The sequence below is a fragment of the Eurypyga helias genome, unplaced genomic scaffold (genome assembly GCF_000690775.1).
Source record: "Eurypyga helias isolate BGI_N326 unplaced genomic scaffold, ASM69077v1 scaffold24481, whole genome shotgun sequence".
In the NCBI taxonomy this organism is placed as follows: Eukaryota; Metazoa; Chordata; class Aves; order Eurypygiformes; family Eurypygidae; genus Eurypyga; species Eurypyga helias.
In genome coordinates this window covers 1-21,946 of record NW_010230497.1, presented here as the reverse complement: position 1 = coordinate 21,946, position 21,946 = coordinate 1, and the positions used below count along the sequence as shown (strand labels likewise).

The 21,946-nt window shown below is 40.2% G+C and overlaps 1 protein-coding gene across 1 annotated transcript; it reads left to right on the top strand.

The window, feature by feature from the left end:
• Positions 1-2,027: 2,027 nt before the first annotated feature.
• Positions 2,028-18,939, top strand: FAM114A1 (family with sequence similarity 114, member A1; the record flags this gene model as incomplete). Its single annotated transcript, XM_010160779.1, has 7 exons — positions 2,028-2,369; positions 4,670-4,757; positions 12,459-12,572; positions 12,730-12,836; positions 14,544-14,678; positions 16,408-16,560; positions 18,816-18,939. Coding segments are annotated over exons 1-7 (1,063 nt in total), but the record flags the coding sequence as incomplete, so codon positions are not given.
• Positions 18,940-21,946: the final 3,007 nt, after the last annotated feature.

Here is a 21,946-nt window from a genome sequence, read left to right as displayed (position 1 = left end):
GGCGGCTCTCCTGCCGCCCGGGAGGGAGCTGGCCTGGGCGTCTGCCTCGGGAGCTGTCCCTAGGGAGAAATTCCGTTTGGGCGGAGTTGCCCAACTTGATTTAGGTCAATAGAGCCTCACGGGTGACGGCTTGAGTGACGCCCTAGCCCGGGGCCAGGCGCGGTTTCTGACAGATGTGGTGATGTCCTGCCGAGCGCCTTGCTCCCCTGAGGAAGGTTGAGCAGACACCTGCAGGTCTGAGAGGTCCCCAAAGGTGACCCAGCCCTGTGAAAAATTAATCTGTGTGTGTGATCCTTTACAAATTGTACCAGCGTTGGGCATTTTCTTCCTCAGATCCGGTCCCTGTGCAAAATTATGACGGGCATATGTACACATTTTACACGTTTTAGTAGAGGATCCTCATATCTGGTGATGGAATTTGGTTTACAAATGCAAAAATTTTCTTTGGGTGATGCTGCCCATCACACAATACTGCTTAAACATTGGCAATATTTACCTACACTAAGGCATTTTGTGGTATTTGGTCTAGTTGCAATGGAAAACTGCAAATACTTGTGGCAGATGTAAAGATTCTGACTGGTAAATGCATGTTTTGTAAGACAACTTACAATATAAGCTAAAGTAATATAAGTGGCACCAAGTGCTTATTTGTTTATTTATGTTTGGTGTTCGCTGATCCCAAATGCTATTCTTGGAACCGTTCAAACAGCTGATCTACGTTCAGATAAAATAAACAGGCTGCTAAAGCCACAAATGTACATGATTCTGCAGACTTTAATAAAATATAGTAATTTAAATACATGTTTCTTAGGCAGGCTGAAGCAGAATCCCAGTTATGTTTTGCTTTTTGCCTTTGTTTCCTGTTCTTCAGTTTCTTTTAGCACCTCGATCCTTCCTAGCAGGTACATGTTTAACTAATAGGAGAGTCAATGGAAAGACAGCATCTCCAGAGAAGACTCTGTGAGTGTGTTTTATGCTGTGCATGGTCAAGAGCATATAGTCAGGAGCTTGCAGTTACAACTCTCTGTCAAGGGTTGTCTTCTGCACAGAGTGCCAGGCATGCTGTTGTTGCCAACAAGTAAGTGCTAGTAATCACCGTCCTTTTGGACTCTGCCAGTGCCACTCCTTCATCAGCCACAGAGCTTGCTCAATGGCCATTTCTTTCCCTTCCTGGATGCTCAGCCCAATGACTGCGCAGTGGTGGAAAATACTCAGAAAGTTGCATTGGGAGTTAAGGAAAGGGAAGAGAAAATGCGTTCGTAACTTACAGACAAAAACATCAATAACTGTACCTCATGTAAGCTTACCTTGGCTTCAGAACTGAAGTTTAATCACACAGCTGAATTCGAGAACTGAAGTCTGGACTTTTAGGAACAGGTGAGAGCGTTGTGCTCCCCAGACGGTAAGCCTTTGAGACAAGTGATGCAGAAATGGTGTGAGCAGTGAATGAATGCTTCCTGTCTATCAAATGGCTGCAGGGACTGTGGCCTGTCATGTACTTAAATTTTGCCCTTTCTCCAACATGTCACCACAGTTTTAGTCACACTGTCTTGGTCATCCTCCTCTCCATCAGTCAGCAGGCTATAGGAACCTGTGTATGTGGAAATGATGGGAACAAGAGCAAGAGCTGCTTGGCTATTGCAGCTCAGATAATCCTTTTTTCCAGTGGTGTTCTGTACACATCTCACAGGGAATATAGGAATTAACCATGTGGAACCTCTTACATTTTACTTCTTCAGACAAATGAACATCCATTCTCCCTCACCAAACCATATTTTGGAAAACAGTAATGCTGCTCTTTGTACTGAGGTGCTATCCTGCGAGGTGAATAGACTATTCAGAGTGTCATCGTGGTATCAGTGCTGGCATGATGCATGTGCCACGGGGCTCCATGCTTCAGGAGGCCTTGCATCAAGCCTGTCTTGTTAGACAACGCTAGCTGATGGTGAATTCTGCATATTTTATAGTAATCCAAATGTTGATGGGACCTAAAAGACTGAATTTGTTTTCTGTATTCAGAATTGAAAATGTCTGAGGACGTGTGCGATGGCAACCCATCTGACGCAAAACCGGAAGTAATGGAAATGCCCAGCAGTGAGGTGTTGCCACACGAGTCAGTACCACACGGCGTGGAAGCTGAGCTCTTGCATGAGTCTTCACATGATGAATGTGGACAGGCCACTCGGAGTGCCAGGAATGGACAGGAAGGAGACATATTTATTAACGAAAACCATTTGACTGAAAAAATAATTGAAAGTCTGCCTTCCAGTGGAGAGGCGACTGAGGACATGCCCACTGAGTGCAGTGAGACCGTAAGTCTTGATGCAGAACCTGAAGCTGAAGAAACACTGCACGAACAAAGCAGTCCAGTAAGTAATACTTTCTCTCCCATGAAAGCCCTCCCCCCTCCCTGCTTTTTAAGGACAGAATTTTGTACAATGTAGCTATTGTAAGGAACATTAACTCTATCCCAACCAAAACCAGCACGAACGTACATACTGTTTCTCACAAAACCCTGTGGAGTTACGTTCAGAGAACCTGCAAGGGAATGAAGTAAGTTAAATTGCAACACCAAGCTTTTGGAAACTAAGAAAAGTTGAATTTCTCTTTGCCAGTATGATATTAATTGGGTCTTTCTAGCGTGATTGCAATAAAACTATACTGGAGCCTAAATCTTAGTAAGAATGTAGTCCATTTTATATAGACAGAATACTCCTGTGGTGTAGTTACTTGGCTTTCTGTACAAATCTCCTTCATTCAGTTCACAGAATGAACCAAGAAGAGGACAGAATTGAAGCTGCATATGCAGCCCTGGATCTTGTACTGGCTTTTTTCAAGTCACTGACTTTACAAAAGCAGTGTATGTTTCACAAGACTCTGTGAAACAGGCAGTAGGTTTTGATATCTTCTAGGCCAGTAGCGTTTGATTAGTGATCCACAGACCTTTGGGACTCCTGTGGGTATTTACAAAAAGTTAATGAACGAGAACGAAGAAAAAGAAGGCTCTTCTACAGTCTTCACAGCATCGAAATCCAGTACATGTAACATAGCTGAAGATGTTCTCATCTCCACTGAAAAGTTTTCAGTCATCCACAAATTGAAAAATGTTGAAACACTTTTAGTCCCTCCACCAGTGAGAGGGACCTAGCTCAAAGGTGACAGGGGATCTGTACACTGCAGAGTGCAGAGCTGTCTTGAAGTACTTCAGCTCTTGGTTTTGAGTTGTGTAGGGATGATGTGTTGCTGGAGACTTTCTTCAGACAACAGTTTCTTAATATGATTTAAATATGGAATACCGATAATCACAACACCACACATTAATGAAAAAGGTGGGTAGCACCTCCTCTAGCTGTGTTTTTATTGAACGTGCTTGTTAGGAGTTAGTGTGCACATCTCCTGCGTTACACCTCTGAGGACAGCGAATCCTCTAACTGACACCACACATTAATGAAAAAGGTGGTTAGCACCTCCTCTAGCTATGTTTTTATTGAACGTACTTGTTAGGAGTTAGTGTGCACGTCTCCTGCGTTACACCTCTGAGGATAGCGAATCCTCTAACTCTCTCTCCCTGTAGAACTCAGGAAGGAGACAGGTTCCTGCCTCTCCCTAATAATAGCCCTAATAAACTTCTGAGGCTTTATAGGATCAAATGGCTCAAGAAATATTAGGACATCTGTAAAGACATCTCTGGAGTTTGAAGCGCTTTCAGGAATAGGTGATCTAAACTAAGCTTCCCATTCTGCTTTCTTGGGCACAGAAGCTTGGACTCCACATAATACCCAATCTAGCACTGGCCGTAAGAGTTTAGGATCCCATTAGGAATCTGTTGCACTTTCAGGAGTGAAAAGACCTTTGAAATTCTTGCCTTAGTGACCAAACTGAGCATGAAGGCAATATAAAACAGTTGTCATAAAGCTAGAGAATGTCTGCCCAGGGATACTAAATGCAAAGTAAACTTTAGTTTAGTATGAAACCAAATTCTTAACTAGTTCTCTATATGGATGCTCTTGTTCCACACTGAAGTTGCGGTCATGTGTTCACTGCACAGATGTGTGCAGCAGCAATAGCACCTTCCCAACCAGATATTACAGTTCTAGAGCTAGAAGTGATGGTCTCGGGAGACCCTGCAGAACCCAGCATGGGGGCTGTCGGTCAAAGCCTGCAAGGTTAGTTTAACACGCTACAGAAGGCTGTCTGGATTGGTCTGTCTGACTTGACACTGAAACAGCCAAATAATCAGTTTCACAGACAGAAAGTGAGGTTGATGGCCTTGGTTTCCTCCTGGGGGAAGAAAGGGTGAGGTGAGAACAGCAACATAAGGATGCGACCTTTCATGCAAGGACTGCTTGGCATGAAAGCTTCAGCATCTGCAAAGGCAAAGCTTTTGTTAGTCACCATTCTGGGCTATTTCTGTGCATGTTCTGTCTGTTGAAAATCATACTTCAGGAGGCGTCATCATTGTTAGGCATCACCATCATTAGGGAAGCCAAGTATTGTATTACCAAGTGCCTCTTTTCAGATTGTATATCCTCATAAGTGGCACAACCATTTTTACTCGTATCATCATTTATTACATGCTGGACTTTGTTGCCTGGCAAGTTCTTTGTGTTTCCTCCTGCCTCTGGATAACATAAGTTTTAGACAATAGACTCATATTTTTGTCTTGTAGGCCACAGACTCCTCATCTAAAGCAAGTAGATGGGGAGCTTGGGGTACCTGGGGGAAGTCTCTCCTGTCTTCAGCTTCTGCCACAGTGGGTAAGTGTGCAGTCAGTAAATATGCGGAAATACATTGCAATTCTGATCTGTCATTAGACACATTAATGTATCTTAAAGATTCATAGACAGTTTTGTCCTGATACGCTTGGTAAGCATGGTTTTATTTACTAGGAAGAAGGACCTTCCTAAACTGTCAAAGCAAATAAATATTTCTTTGGGTCAGATTATGGACAAAGTCCTGGGCTTATTTGTGAAGTTAGTGAAATACCTCATTGTGGCTTCTTCACAGGAGAGATACATAATCTGATACAATTACTATTAGCCAAAGGTTTATGTTTTTTGAACTCAAAGCAAACCTAGATGTGTGCACATGCTTGGTTTTGGTTTATACACCATGACTTCTATCTATACAATATGAATTTACTTCTTGTAAGTCATTCCAGCTTTCACTGACAGCCAGTGCAACTGTGAAGCTATCACACCAGGCTTCAGAGAGTAGAATAACATACTGAAACAGACCCTGTACTCCTCCCTATACTCTCATTTCAATAGTATGTCAGTACAGAATGTCCTTGTGAAGACTTCAGGTAAAACCGAATCATTACACTTCAAAAACTCACAGACAGAAAGCGAAGCATGCAAATACCCAGTTATCGGAGGGAAATAATTTACCACAAAGCAGCTACTAAGCTGTCAACTACTTAGTTCTCATAAAGGATCCACAAAACACCTTCAGAAGATGAACTTAGGAATAAAAATTAATTGCTAGTTACTAAAAGTAACTGATTCAACAGAAATACTGCTTGTACGGTCCCTTATAAGGCTAAATAATTCTTATCTTTCTCTGTTCCATTGGCAATAAATACTGCTCTCTATTTCTCAGGGAAGGAGGGAACTTCCCTTATCCTCTTTTTTTTCCAGTAACACCACACTCATGAATTTATAACTAACTTTTCTTTCAGACAGTCCAACCCATTAACAAATCTAATTAAACTCAGAATGCGTTTCTAAGATGTCTTTAAATTGACGTTAAGTGAAGGCCGCTGCTGAAAGGATGTATTTCGTAGTTCTCTTGCGCTAATAGTAACCTTCATGTAGTGATGTGGGGAGCTGTTTTATGGGTCTTCTTTTGAAAAGTACGAATGACGTAAGAGCTGGATCTTCAGCTGGATCAGTTTGTAAATTCTCTAATCCGGCTCACCATGTGATCACCCAAATGCTGCTGAAGGGGAAGTGATGGGAACACATAAAATATGCCGAGGGGGACAAAGGCAGCTTACCTAGCAGTGGAACTACATCAGTGTTCTGAACTTGTATTTAGCCTTAAAGTGTCTGTGAAACTGCGTGTTCTCAACTTGTTTGTAATCTTAAAATTTAGCGCTTCTATTTCAGAATTGAAGAAGGGCCTCTGTGTCAAAATTGTTTGCCATTTTTTTTCCCCAGCACTATTAGTAGGTCTAATAAAGGGTACTGTTTTCACAGACTTCCACGAGCCTTGCCTCTCTTACATTCTCAGACCATCACAACAACAACATTCTGAAAAGAATCTGGCATAGCGTAAATAACTGAAGAAGAAAATTTATGTGCGTAGAAGTAATTTTACTGTTGATTAGTTGGAATTGTGATGCTGATGAATTCTTCAGTTCATTTTTACAGTTGTAACAGTGGGTTCCTTGGAACAGAGCTCTTTCAGGTCATTAGGTTTTTGCCTCATGAGACTTCCATATTTTTCAGTAAATAGTATTCTATCAAGTGGACATTCTGATGTTGTTTGTGAGTAATAAGATAATTTGTTACCAGTTACTGTACTTGCAGGCTTGCCGTGGCAATCTCACTCAGTCTTCTGTGGCTTTGGAGTCTTGGCCTCCCTGAGCAATCAGTTTAGCGTCACAAAGTATATACATTTTCTGTGGGGCAGCATGCCCACAGATATTTTCTTGCCCAACTGATGTGAACTTGTCTGAAAATGATGAATATTGCTGGAAAAAGTTTGGAAGACAAATAAGAACGTGTGTTTTATCCCTTCTTACTGACTAATAAGTAAACAGGGCATACTTTTTTAGCAGGTGTTTGTTGCTTTTGTCTATAAAACCTGCTGCCAGAATTGTACCTCTGTGGATTTCTGTGGACTTCATGCTGTGATCTCATTTTTATATAGGCCATATAAAATCATGGTTCATATGCATTAAAAGTTCATGCTTAATTGATACAGCTTCTTAACATACCATCTGACTGTATCAGCATCCTGACTATCTTCAGAGAGTGTAAATATGCAAACAAGATTGTTGTCTAGTCAGCCTGACTTGATAATGTTCTGTGATGTCTGTTTTGAATAGGCTTATCATCACCATCTATATATATATTTAGAATTATTATTATTTAAAAATGAGCACAGTTGGAACAGGTCAAGTTGCCTAGGCAAAGGAGCATCCACATGCAGAGATGGGGAAAGAAATTTTTGAAATAATTTTAATTTTACATGAGAATGGTTGCGCTATGTCACTCTGAAGGCACATCTGCCATCTAGTTTCTGGCAGTAACCAAGAGCAACTGGGAAAAGCCTGAAACCAGATGTATGTGAAGCAGCACTTCCCTTGTTTTCTCCTCCCATTTCCTGGTATCTAGACTTAGACAGACTTCCTGACCCTGGGGTCAGGGTAGGGTTGTTCCCATATTACTATTTAATAATTTTGGATCTAACTTTTCTCTAAGAATTATTAAATAAGATAGACTTTAAATTGAGCAGAAATCAAATACACATTTTTTCATTCCATAGTCAGATACTTCCCCTGTTGATTTTTTTTCCTTATATGGTAACCTGAGTCTGATATTGGATCCTAAATCTTTAGGACAACATTTACATTTATTTTCTGTGACACTATAACCTGGGATGTTAAAACAAACATTATAATATAGTTCACTGAACCCAAGGTAACTTTGAAGACCGCATAGATAATTTGTTCCAGGAAATCAGTGCAGCAGGTAATAGTTTATATTCCTGATACAGAGAGCTTATTTCGTGGTTGGTTGTTATGGAAATTCGTGCTTAATCCTGTGAAGTATTTACTGTCTGTCACTGTCACAGGCTGGATGTGGGACTGCATATACCATCTATCTGCTTCAATATGGTAATTCCTAGCAGGGACAGAGAGGAGAAAAAAGATATAGCTATTGGTAGTTTCTATAAGCTTTCTTCTTTTTATCAAATATTTATTATTCCCCTTCAAGCTACTCCATGTAATATCTGAGCAGTTCGACCAACACTTCATCTATTCTACGTCAGAAAACAGGTTTGCCTATAGTCCATTTTAATGTTGGTTATTCCTTCAGTGTAGCAAATGGTGTAAGTAAAGCTGGTTTCTTGGAAGTAGACTTATCAGCACCACCTTTGGTATGTGATTTTTCTGTCTTCTGTTGTTATCTTTGCATGACACAGCTGCTTGTCTGGTTAAGTGTGACAAATAGTTACTATTCCTTATATTTTTCTTCAAAACTGTACTCTGTAAAAATAGCAGAAACAGTTTGAGGTGGACTAGATAACATCTTAAAGGCCTAACCAAATACAGTAATCTTTTAAAAAATAGTATCATAGAACAGCCCAGGTTAGAAGGGACCTCAAAAGATCATCTAGTCCTCAAAAGATCATGTAGGCTTTTGTGGGAAAGGGTGCCTAGATGAGATCGTCTTGTCACCTTGTCCAGTCACATCTTGAAAACCTCCAGCAATGGTGACTCTACCATATCCCTGGGGGGGTTGTTCCAGTGAAGGATTATTCTTATTGTGTTAAATTTATTTCTTACATTCCTTTCTCTTTAAGTCTGAGCTGAAATGGTTGTTCCAAGGATCTCTCTTTCATTATCCTTCAAACCCTGATTTAGAGCTCCCAAACAGATCAGCATTTTTACTGTACGACTGTAATTTGTTTAGCATAGCTGATGTTAGTTTCTAATAATATGGTAATTTCCATGTAATTTGTATCTTATCTCTCGTTAACTGTGCACATATAGCCAGTGATTGTTTTGGCGATTGGTTTGTATTCTCAAGAAACGTCAGTTGTCTTTGAACTGGTTTTGCAATTACTTGGATCGAGGTCCTTGCCACAAGGCAGATGTGATGCTGCTCTACATAACAGAATCTGTAATGCCTTTGGATTAGCGGCAGTTGCTGTCTGAACCATGCTTGGTGTCTGACACTAGATGTCACACTAAGAAAGTTGTTGAATCTACCAAGCAGTTGCTTGGGAGTACTGGATTGGCAAGGGGCAGCAATTCTGACAGAGAGTGGTTTAGATTTCAGACATGCTGAACTGCCCTCCCAAGGTGTCTGTCTGCCTCTTTCAGCTCTGCAGGGAATCCAAAGCTCCTAAGCTGGGAGGTGGAAGATAAAATGAAGTTTCATGTTTCTGACTAAAGCATTTGTGAGCCCTGTGATCTGGCCTTGGGCAAATCAGGGGAACTGAAAGGCAGGCAACATTTTTAAGGAACTGCTTGCAAAACCTTCCTTTTCAAATGAAAGATTCCAGCTAGCAAGGTGAACAACAACATTCTGCTGAAATTGCCAGCCAATAGAAAAGAAAAGAAATCATGTAGGCAAGAAAAACAAAAGCAAGAATACAGAGAAAAAAGCATGCTTTCTTCAAAAAGTAAGCAGTTAACAATACCCATTGCATAGCTCTTCTGTCTGCTGTTACAGAGGAGTAAATAGAGACTTCGAAGGTGATCCTAGGTTTACAGTATCAGCTCAGTTGAGTTACCACACCCAGTGTAACAAAACCAGTCCATACTTATCTCTGAAATGTAGGCTCATCTCCCGTGACCTCTTTTATTTTCATGCCTTTTGAAATCATAAATAATCATTTTCATTTCCAAAGCAACTTGCACTTCTGCTGTGTTTGCGCAGGTATGTCGATCTGACTGTGCTGGCTTGCTTCCGTTGTGGTCTTCTGATCTCATCTGGTTTTGTTTGTAGTCAAACATACATGCCATAGAGCTTAGTTCAGCACAACCACTCCTAGCTGACCTGACGTGTTTTCTTATCATTCTAGTGCATGTAACCACAGCCCTGAAAATGCTGCCTTTTGTAAGTCTCTAAATACCGGCACAGGAACTGTGTGCCTCCTTTTCTTGGAAGTGTAAACCTTTCTGCAAAACTGTGAACACTAAATTGCAGAATATTAAAATAAATAAATAAATAAAATGTTTAGGTACAGGAAAAAAAAGGAAAATTTATCTGAAAATCTAGAACTCTCTCACAATAGTCAAAGGGAAATTTTTACCTAATGTTTGTAGTTAATTTTTTAGGTATTTACAGGACAATTATATATATATTTTTTTTAGCAAGTCAAGTCCTTAAGAAAAATTAAGTCAATGGAAAGAATAGAACTCTTGCTCATTTAAAAAGTTGTGAGTGTGAAAAATGGAATGTGATATGGAGTATCTATTACTTTAGTTTAAAAGAACAAATAGTAGTTATTTAAGTGAGTCCCAGGAGTTTGGAGAGTAATTAAATGACTCCAGAATCTATTCGTGCTCATACTTCCATTGAACCAATTAAATGTGCGGGAGGTTGGGATTACACGCAGTAGAATGCTGCCCTCCAGTATCTGCAGTGAGATGGGTTTTGCAAAAGGCAGGAAGTTACCCAGCAATGACTTAAATCACCGTGGTGCACACCCTAGTACGCCCTGTACAGTTGGGCACACTGCTACAGTTTGTAAGACATGAGATAAAATAGACAAAGCTCATATTTTCTTTAGACAGGTAGAAGCATTTACCTGCCTGGTGTCTCTGTTTCAGTGTAAAACATCAGGACCCCATGCAGCTTATGCTGCCATATAGAAAATTATGTGTTTCAACTCATCTGTTCCTTAGGGGACATCTGTTCTTTGTGTTTACCTCCAGACACTCCAGTTTTCTTGTATGTGATTTTTCAGTAGTGCTGCTTCACATATGTTTTCTAGAGTATATTTATTATTGAATTCATAGAGCACCTGATGTGCAACCCATCTGGCAATCATAGAATCCGAGGTCTAAGCTTTCCTTCTTCCATTTCAGAGAGTGTTGCTGTGTCTTTCTTTACTCAGATATTCCGAAGCATATTTGTCTGACCACACACACGTATATGTATATTTAGAATATGTATATGTAGAACACAGCAGAGCACTGGTAGACGATAGGCTATTTCACTGCAGTTAATATAACTCAGAGAACTGTTTGGAACTTTTCTAATAGGAAGTGCACACAGTTGTGAAAAAGTAGGGACAACATTTATTGAATCGTTATGCTTGACTTCCTGCCTTAGATGTCTAGGTATCTGCCTGAGCAGCTGTATTAATGGCTTTTCTGAAATCATTTATTTAGTTACAGTTCAGTTTAAGGTAACAAAGCAAAGAAATATGAAATTGTCATTAATACTTCTCATAAGCAGTTATGCAGAAGGTTGAAGCACTTTGTGTTGTCCTACTGCTGTGAGTAATCAGCTTCATGTGAGACACAGTAAGGGTGTACTGTGCAAGAAAACATAAAATCGGGTCACTGAAGCCATTTCATTTTGTGTTGGAAAGAAATATTGCCTGCCTCGTTGGTTGTTTACTTATTGTGTCTCAGCTGACGTGCAGAAACTTCCAACTAAGGCAGATGTGCTAACTGGATCGTTTGTAATGTATGCTCAAGCATACCATGAGCATTCTTAGGGATGTACCCAGAAGCAGAAGAGGCAGACAGGTGGAGGGTAGTCTTTTGTAAGGGCAGTGGTTTTCAACTACACCTAATGCAGCTGAGGAAGCTACTGCCTGCTTTTGCAGACTGCCAGGCAATCCCACCCTATCCTATAGCAGGGTATTACCAGTCCGCTGGTGTAAATAAACTCCCTGTAGAAAAGCAGCAAAGCAATAGTGTTCTGTCAAAAATGACTCAGATAAAAATGCTAACAACATCCATTCTTTACATTAAACTAGACCATTTTGATGGAACAGACAGCTGGGAAGGTGTCCCTGCCTATGGCAGGGGGGTTGGAACTAGATGTTCTTTAAGCTCCCTTCCAACCCAAACCATTCCATGATTCTATGATTCTGTGATTACATATGTGTCAGGTAAAGGTGGCAAAATCTCAGCAGGAGATCAGCTACCACTGGAAAAATAATTCTGTCTGTGCCGTCTGGCACCAACAGACTTTACAAAGCGTATTTATTTAAACAGCAGCTTTGAGGAGAGATGCTTCAGAACTTGACTTCAACTGCAGAGCTTAAATCCTGAAATAACTTTGAGGTCCTGGGTCAGTATTCCTGAAATACTTACCTGACATAGCACCTATGCAGCAGACCGAAGAGCAAATTTCTTACCTCAGCCCTGCAGTCACCCAGTCCACTAATTGTGGATGAATTGTTCTAGACTTCTGAAAACTGGATGAAGCCAAACCCTACAGCATTAGGAGGACCATCAATTTTTGTTTGAACTAATTGTAATAGAATATTTAGCATTTTGAAAAGCAGGGAACTAAACTGAATCAAATCTTACATTTCAGATCCAGTGTCGTTTGTATTCCATTTCAGCTTTATAATTCCTAGTCAGTTAATGTACTGGATGTAGTAGAACAAGGGAGTTACTAACCTAGAACAAAATGAAGCAAGCGAAGTGTGTTTAATAGCTGTCCTGATTGCTGTCATTCATGGAGTATACGCATAGTATGCAATTTAGTAGTAAGTTTTCAAATGATACGGTTTAAAATACGCTTCTGCTGCAGGTCATGGGATAACAGCAGTAAAGGAGAAGGCGGGAACTACCCTAGGAATTCATAATGCAAGTTCGGCATCTTCAGAAACAGCAGAGCCTCCTGCAGCTGAAACACCAATTATACGTAAGTTCAAGTTTACTGAAACTGGACAAAACTCTTTGAAACTGCAAAATTAGTTCAATTTACAAGGTTTTAAGATTTTGATGATAGAATGCAGTTTATGACTTGTAGAGTTGAAAGTATGCTGTACCTTGCTTTTTTTTTTTTTTTCTTTTGTTAGAAGCAGAGGATTCCCTAGACCAAAGCTCCTCTGAGAATATTCCTTCTTCCCCTTCATCTGGATCTCGTGGCATGTTATCCGCTATCACTAATGCTGTACAGAACACAGTGAGTCATGGTAGCGGGCCTTTCTGCTCTAGTTATGCTTCATCATTTTTAAGGTGCAACCTCACTCTAGGTCACATTTAATGGGTAGAGTTTTTCAAGCTGTAGGTCTTTGTAAAAACAGTTCTGTTCTAAGTCTGTTTAGAATCTCTTCCATGGCAAAATAACTGTATCAAACTGAAAAAAAAAAAATCAACTACAACTACTCTGGCACCAGTTCCAGTGAAAATAGGGTCTTCTCCTAAACTACATAGAATTCTGCAAATTTTGGGGAAATCTTTTTTATAGTTGTAGTACCATCATCTAATTTTTTTACAGTTAAGTCCTTCCAGAGAAAGTATGATAAGATTTGTTATCATTTTTGAAGGCAGATAAAGTAAGAAGAAACTTGATTTGCTTATTTTAAGGCTTTGGCTAAACTGTAATGTTAGTCCTTCACCTCTCTTTCTAGTGTCTCATTTCATATTAGCCTTCCCAGAAGGTGGCCTGATTGCAAACTCAGTGAGAGAAGTTCTTTTGTCCACAGTTCTCTCCTATCACACTCTCCACATATTTCCCGTGTATTGCATTTCACCCTTTTCCAGTTTTCTGTTTCAGCTTTTGCAAAATTCTGTATCATACTGTTTCCAAATCAACTTTCATATCATCTTCTCCCCCACCATTTTATCGACACTATTAGCACAGCAAATGTTTTTCTCTGAGCTTTTCATTATGTTGTTTCCCTTGAAATTATGGAAGACTTTAAGCATCATCTAAAAAAGCACAGAAGACTACCTCCCCACTGAGCATGTTGTATGAAGTGGCAATTATTTTTTCATGTGTCCAGTTCATTCTGAGTGCCTCATCGCTCCAATGTCAATGATTTGAGGAGCAGAAGGAGATTCCTATATAGACTATTCCTAGGACTGTTGCTACAGAATTTGGTGCAGTGTAGGGCTTGAGAGCTAGACAGCGGTAAGGTTACCTGACCGTTGTGTAAGATTTTAAAATAGGACAAATGTGCCCCGTTGCAAACCTAAAGGGGCTACTACACCACAGTGATGAATGTCACCAAACAAAATAATGACTTAAGATCTCAGTCAGATATTGGTCTGTAATGCCATCTGGGACTAGGGTAGGGTTTTCCGTTCTATATCAGGTTACATCAGCATGTGAGTATCTGACAGGTGGCGTAATCTGGATTGCAATGGCATTCTTTAGCCAGTGAAAACTCTTCTTCAGTGTACGTGATAAACTGTGAGTGAGGGCTAGTGCTAGTAGGAAGACATGGGACGACAGACAGTTCCAGAGTCACTGTAAGTGTTAAAATTTTAGAAATCAGTTAGGTAAGGCAGGGTCATCCTGTTCATGATGGACTTTGGCTCCATGTTATTCATATCTAAAATATGTTCCCGCAGAGTAGATGGCACTGCAGATAAAATTAAAGTGGTATTATTCATAAATTTTTTATTGGCAGCAAGTGTTAAGTTTCCTCCAGTGGGAGTCTTTCAATTAAGTATATATATTTGTAAAGTTCTCTTTTTTTTCTTGATAATGTATTCAAGGACAAAGTAACATAATTTTAAAAACATATCAATCCTATTGTGGTTAAAGCATAGAAAACCTAGGGACCTGAAGGTTCAAAGACAGTGTCAGCAAAAGCAATACTCTTTACAGTTCGTATTAGCATAAAGTGGAAAGAAAATAACCACACTGCATTATTTTATACAGGGGAAAAGTGTATTATCTGGAGGCTTAGATGCCTTGGAATTTATTGGGAAGACAACCATGAATGTCCTTGCAGAAAGCGATCCTGGATTTAAGAGGACGAAAACACTGATGGCAAGAACAGTTTCTCTCTCTCAGGTTGGATTTATTTAAATACAGCTCTGTCAATGCAGTTTCAGATTCTTCTTCCAGAATTTCAGATGCCTCAGGGAGAGGCTTTATTTATTGCAGTAGATATTGGCTAGGTTTATGAAAGTAAATACTACGCTTTATATTTTCTCCACTTTCTTTTTCTTCACAGAACCACAAAAGATAATGTAAAATCATGTTTTCTGCATAATCACAGTACAACAGCTGATTTTAATAAGATAGTATATGTGGTGATAAATCATTACACTTTGGAGACAGAATCAAATTGTGTGTGTGTTTGTAATAGCTGTAGATAGATATCTTCCGGCATAAACATCACTATACTACTTTCCTCAGAAAGGAGCAATATTGGAATATGACGTTAGGAATTAAAGCTGTGAAAAGTCCTATCTTAATGTCCATCTAAACTAATGGTGACTCATGTTTAGAAGTTCAGAGACATGATAAAAACAGAAGTGTAAGTGCCATCAGTACAGAATTATTTTAGCTCTCCAGGCACTGAGAGGAGGGAGGCAAGGGAAATCAACAGACATTGAAAAAACCTGTGATTTTACTACACGTTTACTTCCTTGTAGAGAGGGGTACCTTATTTTTCTTTTAATGAGAGGTTTCATCTTAGTGTTGTAAACAAAACGATACTGTTGGAGTAGGCCAAAAGCAAATAACTGTTGTTAAGGCCCACAGGGTTAAAACGAGCTTTTGAGAATACCTTCCTCAACAATACACATGAATTCTCATACAAAATCTGAGGCAGGACGTGACATAAATCAGTTCTCATGGGTCACATAAAGCGTTGCTTCCTTTTCGGCAATTTGTACATAAAGCCGTGAGTGAAGGTGAGACTGAGAAGTCTGCCATCATAAGTCTTTTGTATCAAATTAATAACTGAAGGCAATATCACAGAAATTGTGAATGATGGAATGGTGTAAGTGGTGACAGTTGACCTGTATTCAGAGGCTTATATGTCACTTAAGATGCAGTTCAGAAATATATATACCAGCACATTCACACGAGAGGCTATTCCTTCCTGGGAATAGAAGATCCTGTTCTATACACTGTTCCATCCTTCTTACACACTAATGGAATAGAGTGTGTTAGAAGATCACTCCAAAATATCCCCAAGTATATGGAGTATAGTTCTGCCCCACCTTTGGATAATAATACCTTATTAGGCCAATCTCTTTTGTCAGTCCTGCTGTCACATAAACCTGAATTTATAATCTGCTAAAAATATTTGATGGGAAATATATATGTAGGTGCATTTTTAGTGCAAGTAGGTAGGTAGGTCCTGGAAATAATATTCTTCCCATGTTGTGGTCTTTGGAATGGATTGCATGACTCTCTAAGGCTGTGTATGAAATAGTCGTTTTTATTTTTCTTTCATTGTAATTGGTGGCTAAATTTATTGTGTGGTATCCATCGCTGACATTGCTTTTGAGAGCATAAGCGAGTTTTTTGTTCAATGCTTTTTAAAAAAAAGATGGTTGACAATTACCATTGGGAAAACCACGCTCAGAATACTACTTAAATATTTTATTAGAGAAGTTTATCAGAAGAAGTAGTTAGATATTTCAGCTCTAAAATTTCAGCTCTGCAGGTGTGATATAATCCCAAATTTTATTACTACTTCCTAGACAAGCAGGAGCAGAAAGTAATAAAACCTGTCATACCTGCAACACTAACTGTAAACCAACAGGAATGATGTATATTTTTGCAGCTGTTGCGGGAAGCCAAAGAAAAAGAGAAACAGAGGCGGGCCCAGCAAGTTACTGTTGAAAGAACAGCACATTATGGACTGCTTTTTGATGAATTCCAAGGTTTGTCTCATCTTGAAGCTCTGGAAATTCTGTCTAATGAAAGTGAAGCCCAGGTACAGTATGCAGACAGCATAAATCAAAATGCTTGGTAAAACATTTTTGTTCTGCGGGTGCATGTGAAATAAACAGTTAAGTTCTTCATCAGCTTCAGAGAAATCTGTATTGGTCCCATGGGCTAGTCCTTGGTCAGGAAATCGATCTCAGTGCACATAAAATTTAACTCCAAGATTAACTCAGCACAACCGACTTCACAACTGAACGTTAGGTTTGTTAGGACCATATGTAGCATATATCTTTCTGCTTGTGACAGTACGCAGATGTCTTTTCGGAACTTGGAGGGAGGTTGATGTCTTTTGGTTTTGTATCAGGCACTGATACTTACATTCAGGAGCTCCACACCTACCACATCTAGAGCCTAGTGATTTTAAATGAATTCCTGATCACTTACTCAACTCCTAATTCTTCTTTACTGTGTTAATTCAACTTTATGTGAAGTAACTTATGTAAGTTACCTTACATAAAACTACCCAAAGACACCATCACTGGGAGCATACAAATGCTACGTGTCGTTCTGAAGAACATGCTCACCTTACTAAGGCCCGTATGATAAATACAGTTTGAACTTCAGCCGTCAGTAAATCTCAGACAGTAGATTAGTGGAACTTTTGTAGATTCCTAGCCGTGGTATTTTGTACTGAAATAATTTCTGAACAAATTTCTTCAGATACATGTTTTCATCATTTTAGTAATTAGCTCTCCTTGCCCTCTGGCAATTTTATTAACATTTATTTTAATAAAAAATAACCCTCTTATTTTTTCTAATATCTTATTTGCTGTCACAAATGAAAGAATCTTGTTTTAATCATAGCTAGTTACACACTGTCCATGCTGGTTTTGGTTTGTGCGATTATGTCTAAATGCAAAATTGCGAATTCAAAACCTACATGTAAGGTTCAAGGGCCCGCTTTTGAGAAAAGAAAAGAAAAAGGAAACCCACAAACCAGGAAAGAGGTAAATAGAAAACAAGTTCAGGTTAGTTGCATGTGTCACGGTTGCTTTTCTTTTACCGTTAAATACCACAGGGTAAGGAAGGCTCGTGCAGGTTGTTAGCAGGAGGTTTCTGATGTGCTTCCTGTTATGTCCTAGATAACCCCTGGTTCGTCGTCCTAATCTCTCTGGCAGGGTTGAATGCAACTGCCTGGGTCAATAAGGTCAATTTCCTGAGATGTATTCCACGAGAGTCAGAGAACATATTCCAATTACCGTACACACAGACACACAAAATACTCGCTTACAGTGTTGTAAGCTTGAGACCTGTACTAGCAGCACAAAAGCCACACTCTGATGGGCCACGGGAAAACACAGTAGAGACTGAAGGCATTGCTAATGTCCTGGGTCCTTCTAATAGCAGGGATTTTAAAATATTCTAAAGCTTTTATTTAAAGTCTCCATTAGAAAAAGGTCCCAGTTAATGCTATGGAACAGACAATGCTATAGAGAGGGCCAAAAAGCCCTAGGTTGGGCTCACAGCCTGAGTTGGGCCTCCTGACTTTATCTTGCATTTAGCCCTGAGCATATGAGCTGGACACATCAAGGAGGAACAGGAGAAAATAATGCCTTTCTCCATCTCTCACAGAGCCAGTCTGCAGGTCTGCCTAGCAAGCCTAAAAAAAACCTGCCTTGAAACAAACCTAGAAGTGGAATTTTATATCAGAGGGAGAGAAGGCATTTCTCTTGGCTTTCGTAGGCAGAGTGCAGTCATGGGACTAACACTGCAGTGCAAACAGTGACTTGAAGAATATGCTTCCATCCCTCTTAGACATGCACCCTGTTAGATAGGCAGGGACTCCCAGATACCCAAGACACGCAAAGGCCTGGCAGCTCTTCAGAACAGGTGGGCTGGTAGACTGTCAGTAGTTGTGGTTGCATGTCGAAGGAGGGGAAACAGGCTTCTTTTTGTAACTCTTCCCATGGGCGCTCAGACTAAGCATGCATTCTGCTTTCTTCACTCCAGCAATCCCAAAGTGCTTATTACAGTTTGCAATTAAACCCATAGATTTATAACTCAAAACTAACGTTCTGGGGAAAGAGAAAACTGATGATCTTGCACGGCTGCTGTACTTTTTCTGACTCTCAACAAATTTTGTTGATGAGAACTAAATGTGTGTCTACCTGGGAAGTTTAGAGATAAGATTTGAGCATAATGGAAATTTCCATTTCTTAGTCTGTTTCGGTATCCGGCTCTAAATTAGCAATTTAAGAAATGCCGTGTTTGGGTTAGGAATGCTTACAATCCTTTCCTTTACAGATTCAGTCCTATTTAGCAACACTTGATGGAGAACAGTTGGAGACTGTGAAAAATGAACTAATTGCTATAAAAGACATTTTTGTTCCGAATGAATCAGATGATGAAGTGGTGCAGACACAGAAAGGTAATTAGAAATACAGAGACTTAACCATATGGACAACTGTAATTTCTGATATCCTAATACTCTCAATAAGGAAGTCACTAAAATTAATACTCTAAAAGTTCTGGAAGCTGATCAGTGCTTAATTTGGAGTTTATATTGTAATTGAAGTGTGACATATGGAAACCGTAACGTAAGGAAGTATTATATTACTTTGCAAGATGAAGTGAAAGCAAAACAAAAAGAAGAATGGAAAATAATAACCATTTGGATAACTGAGGTTTTCTTACAGAATTTGTCTATGAAATTGTGTCATCTGAAAGTTTTGGAGTGTCAGCAATGCTTTTCTGTTTAACAACTTTGACCTCACCTTGCATCCTCGCTCGCTGGATAGGGAAAAGATTAGAGTGTAATAAAGGGACTTAAAACCCCTGAACTTCTTGAAGGAAAACCCAAAATTTAGCGGCAAAGCTGCATTCTAGGTATTGCCTGGCAAGACGGGGCGCGTGGAGTATGAGAAAGCAGTTAAAGCAGCAGAAGGGTGCCATCACTATGACATGGTGCAGGGCATTGAAGAGAATGGGCCCAGCATGACCGTCCATAGGTCAGCTTGCAGAAGTTACAGTAAGATATAAGATACAAGAAGGATATTGACCAGTTGGAGCGAGTCCAGAGGAGGGCCACAAAGATGATCAGCGGGCTGGAGCACCTCTCTTATGATGAAAGGCTGCAAGAATTGGGCTTGTTCAGCCTGGAGAAGAGGAGGCTCCGGGGAGACCTCATTGCAGCCTTCCAGTACCTGAAGGGGCTACAAGGAAGCTGGGGGGGACTTTGTACAAGGGCCTGTAGTGACAGGACAAGGGGTAACGGGTTTAAATTGAAAGTGGGGAGGTTTAGATTAGATATCAGAAAGAAGTTCTTCCCGGAGACGGTGGTGAGGCACTGGAACAGGTTGCCCAGAGAAGCTGTGGATGCCCCATCCCTGGAAGGGTTCAAGGCCAGGCTGGATGAGGCTTGGAGCAACTTGGTCTAGTGGAAGGTGTCCCTGTCCATGGCAGGGGGGTTGGAACTAGATGATCTTTAAGGTCCCTTCCAACCCAAAGCATTCTGTGTTTCTGTGATTCTAAGATGGGTCTGTCCTTCGGTTAGGGGCAAAACAGGTGTCTTAGGTCAGGAATTGGGACATGCCTCAGAACAGGCAGAGAACAGAAGGGTAAGAAGTTAGCTCAGAGCCTTAAGGTTTCATAGAATCATAGAATCATAGAATGGTTAGGGTTCATGTCTCCAGGCCTGTGAGATCCATACCAAACCTCCTCTGGCTAATGGAAACGATCCCCTTGATCTGACTAAGGACTGGCTCATGCCATTAAAGACCATATTACTGTGTTTCAGAAACATTTTTCCCCCACATCCTCGTGATCTTCTCAGGGGTGCTTTGCCTGTAAAACCTACATTTTGCAAGATGGTGAGGTATGATTTCTCTAGCCTTGAGAAAAGATAGAAAAACTGTGTTAACATCCACATGTTCTAACTGGGAAGTCCTTTCCGCTCCGACTGCTCATTCTAGCAGTGCTCACTCAGCACGCCTGGTGTCTCTCACAGCTGGCTTACTGTTTCTTTGCAGGGGACAGCGCGCAATCGGTGTAAAGTCTCAGCACGGTAGAGTTTTGTGGTGGGTTTTTCCCCTTGTTACTCTTTAAAACCCCACATTCCTCTGTGGGCTTGTGAGAAATAGAAGTTAAGAAAGTGTATTACCTGCTTAAGAGTGAGGATTCATGAGCTGTCTGTTGTTCCTTAATTTCTGTGGTAAATAGTTCTCTGCCCCCAGGAAAAGCTCTGTTTCTTGCGCAAAGTGGTGTCTTCTCTGTTGGTCAGAAGGTCTGGCTTTTCAGTGAGGCACAGCCGCAGATCACACTCCTTGAAATGTTAAATGGCCTTCTCAATAGGCTGGGGCCAAGGCAGTCTGCACCTTAAAAAAAAGGACAAAATGAGAGAGTGCTGCAGGTTTTCCCCTGCAAGAGCACATCAGTCAGCGGTGAAACGTACCCTCCTCTCTGTGACAGTGGAAAGAATAACCACACACACGTTCTTTCCACCTTTACAGCTGAATGGGTGCTACTTCTGGCTGCAGTTCAAGATCATTCACATCCTTCAGTGCGGTCAGGCTCAAGATTTATTACTATTTGAGCTGCAGATAAATTTCATATATTAGTAATAAGTTGGATAAATTTTAGTTCCACAGGAGGATACCAAAAGAACAGGAAGGTTAAATGCTTTGCCAAGTAGCTTTCTGCTCGGGCTGAGCTGACAGTTGTGTGGTCAGGCTCCTGACCTGGGACGTGTGGCCTTTGCTTCTTTCTTCAGCCTCTCACCCATCATTCGTCGTAGGTGCAACACTGCACTGATAGTGCTCTTAATACCATATTAGTGCTTTGACATGTTCCTTCTAGGCACTGTGCTAGTCTGGGTACCTTTGCCACTAACCAAAACGTGATTATCTTCAATAAAGTCTTGTCAGAGTGAATGAAGGCGTCTTGTGATCCACCTGAGTCAGGGAAAAGGAACCTTTTTCCTGAATTTGTTAACGCACAAGTTCTTGAGATTCTTATTAAGTGCAACAAATGCATAAAACCTTGTAAAAGGCTTCATTCTAGTTTGTGTTCTTAACTCAAGCTAGTTAATACAATTAAGGTCCTGTTAAGCACATCAGTAGATTTTACACCTATAAAAACAAGTCAGTAAGCCATGTGCTTTTTTGATAGCCCATTTTTTATTACAGAATTATATGTTTTTTCGTAAGCTAGCTAATCTAGCTAGAGGCAGCAGGCTATGTTAAAATCTGTGGAGGAATTTTGAGTTTTAATCCTTCTTGCTAAACAGTATAAAACTAACTTTTTTTTCAGGATTTTAATTGTTGTTTTGTAGCTCAGTAAGACTTGTGGTTTTTTCCTTTAAGCAAGGAAGCCACCCCCCTAGAAAAGAGATTAACTAATGGTGTTGGATAATGTTCAGGAAGAAATTCTTCACAGAG